Raw genomic sequence first — 679 nt, 5'->3', positions numbered from 1 at the left:
CGGCGAAGGGCGTCGGGGAGGTGATGACCGAGGGGGAAGTGACCAGGGAGTGGTTCCCCGAGTCGAGCGACCCGCGGGACCGGCTGAGGTACGGGTCGACCCAGGACTTCGGGTGTGGGTCCGGCGGCGTGCGCGGGGGCGAGACCGAGTCCAGCGAGTCCGGGGTGGCGCTGCGGCTGCGCGTGCCCGTGCTCGAGTTCTGGAAAGGGGGGGGGGTTAATGCCTTTCGAACTGGAAAATAAATGCGAGAACTGGAAAATAAATGCGATAGAAACTGGGAGGAAAACAGAATAACCGTGAGATTATCATCTTTATAAATAAAATAACATAGCAAAATAATATAGTATATTTTTTATCAAGTATATACAGTATATTCTTTATAGGAAAATAATAATTCAAGGAAAACTCCACCGCTTTCTTCCATCCGACATAAACCAAACACAAAAAAAAACGCAATAAAACACTAAACAAACAAAAAACACAAAGAAGAAACCGAGGAAACCCAAAGCAAAACTTCCTCCAACATACGTCAGTGTTGGCGAAGAAGTTCCTGATGTCGGGCTTCTGGCGCTGCTTCTTGCGCCTGATGGTGGCGTTGAGGGTGCGGACGCGGCGCTTCAGGGCTTCCTCCTGCAGAAGGACGACCGGGAATTGAGACGGAAGAAGGGTTGTTTTTGTT

General features: G+C 50.2%; 1 protein-coding gene across 1 annotated transcript in view; it reads right to left on the bottom strand.

The window, feature by feature from the left end:
* Positions 1–679, bottom strand: part of LOC119590897 (rho GTPase-activating protein conundrum-like) — a 57,568-nt gene that overhangs the window by 385 nt on the left and 56,504 nt on the right. The window contains exons 5-6 of the mRNA XM_037939634.1: positions 529–636; positions 5–199 (exon numbers count right to left, since the gene is read on the bottom strand). Of these exons, the coding sequence (XP_037795562.1) occupies positions 5–199; positions 529–636 (303 nt within the window). The remainder of the gene's footprint in view (positions 1–4; positions 200–528; positions 637–679) is intronic.

This window comes from Penaeus monodon, chromosome 28 (genome assembly GCF_015228065.2).
Source record: "Penaeus monodon isolate SGIC_2016 chromosome 28, NSTDA_Pmon_1, whole genome shotgun sequence".
NCBI classification, from domain to species: Eukaryota; Metazoa; Arthropoda; class Malacostraca; order Decapoda; family Penaeidae; genus Penaeus; species Penaeus monodon.
Note: the sequence above shows the minus strand (reverse complement) of the source record. Positions and strands in the feature narration are given on the sequence as shown.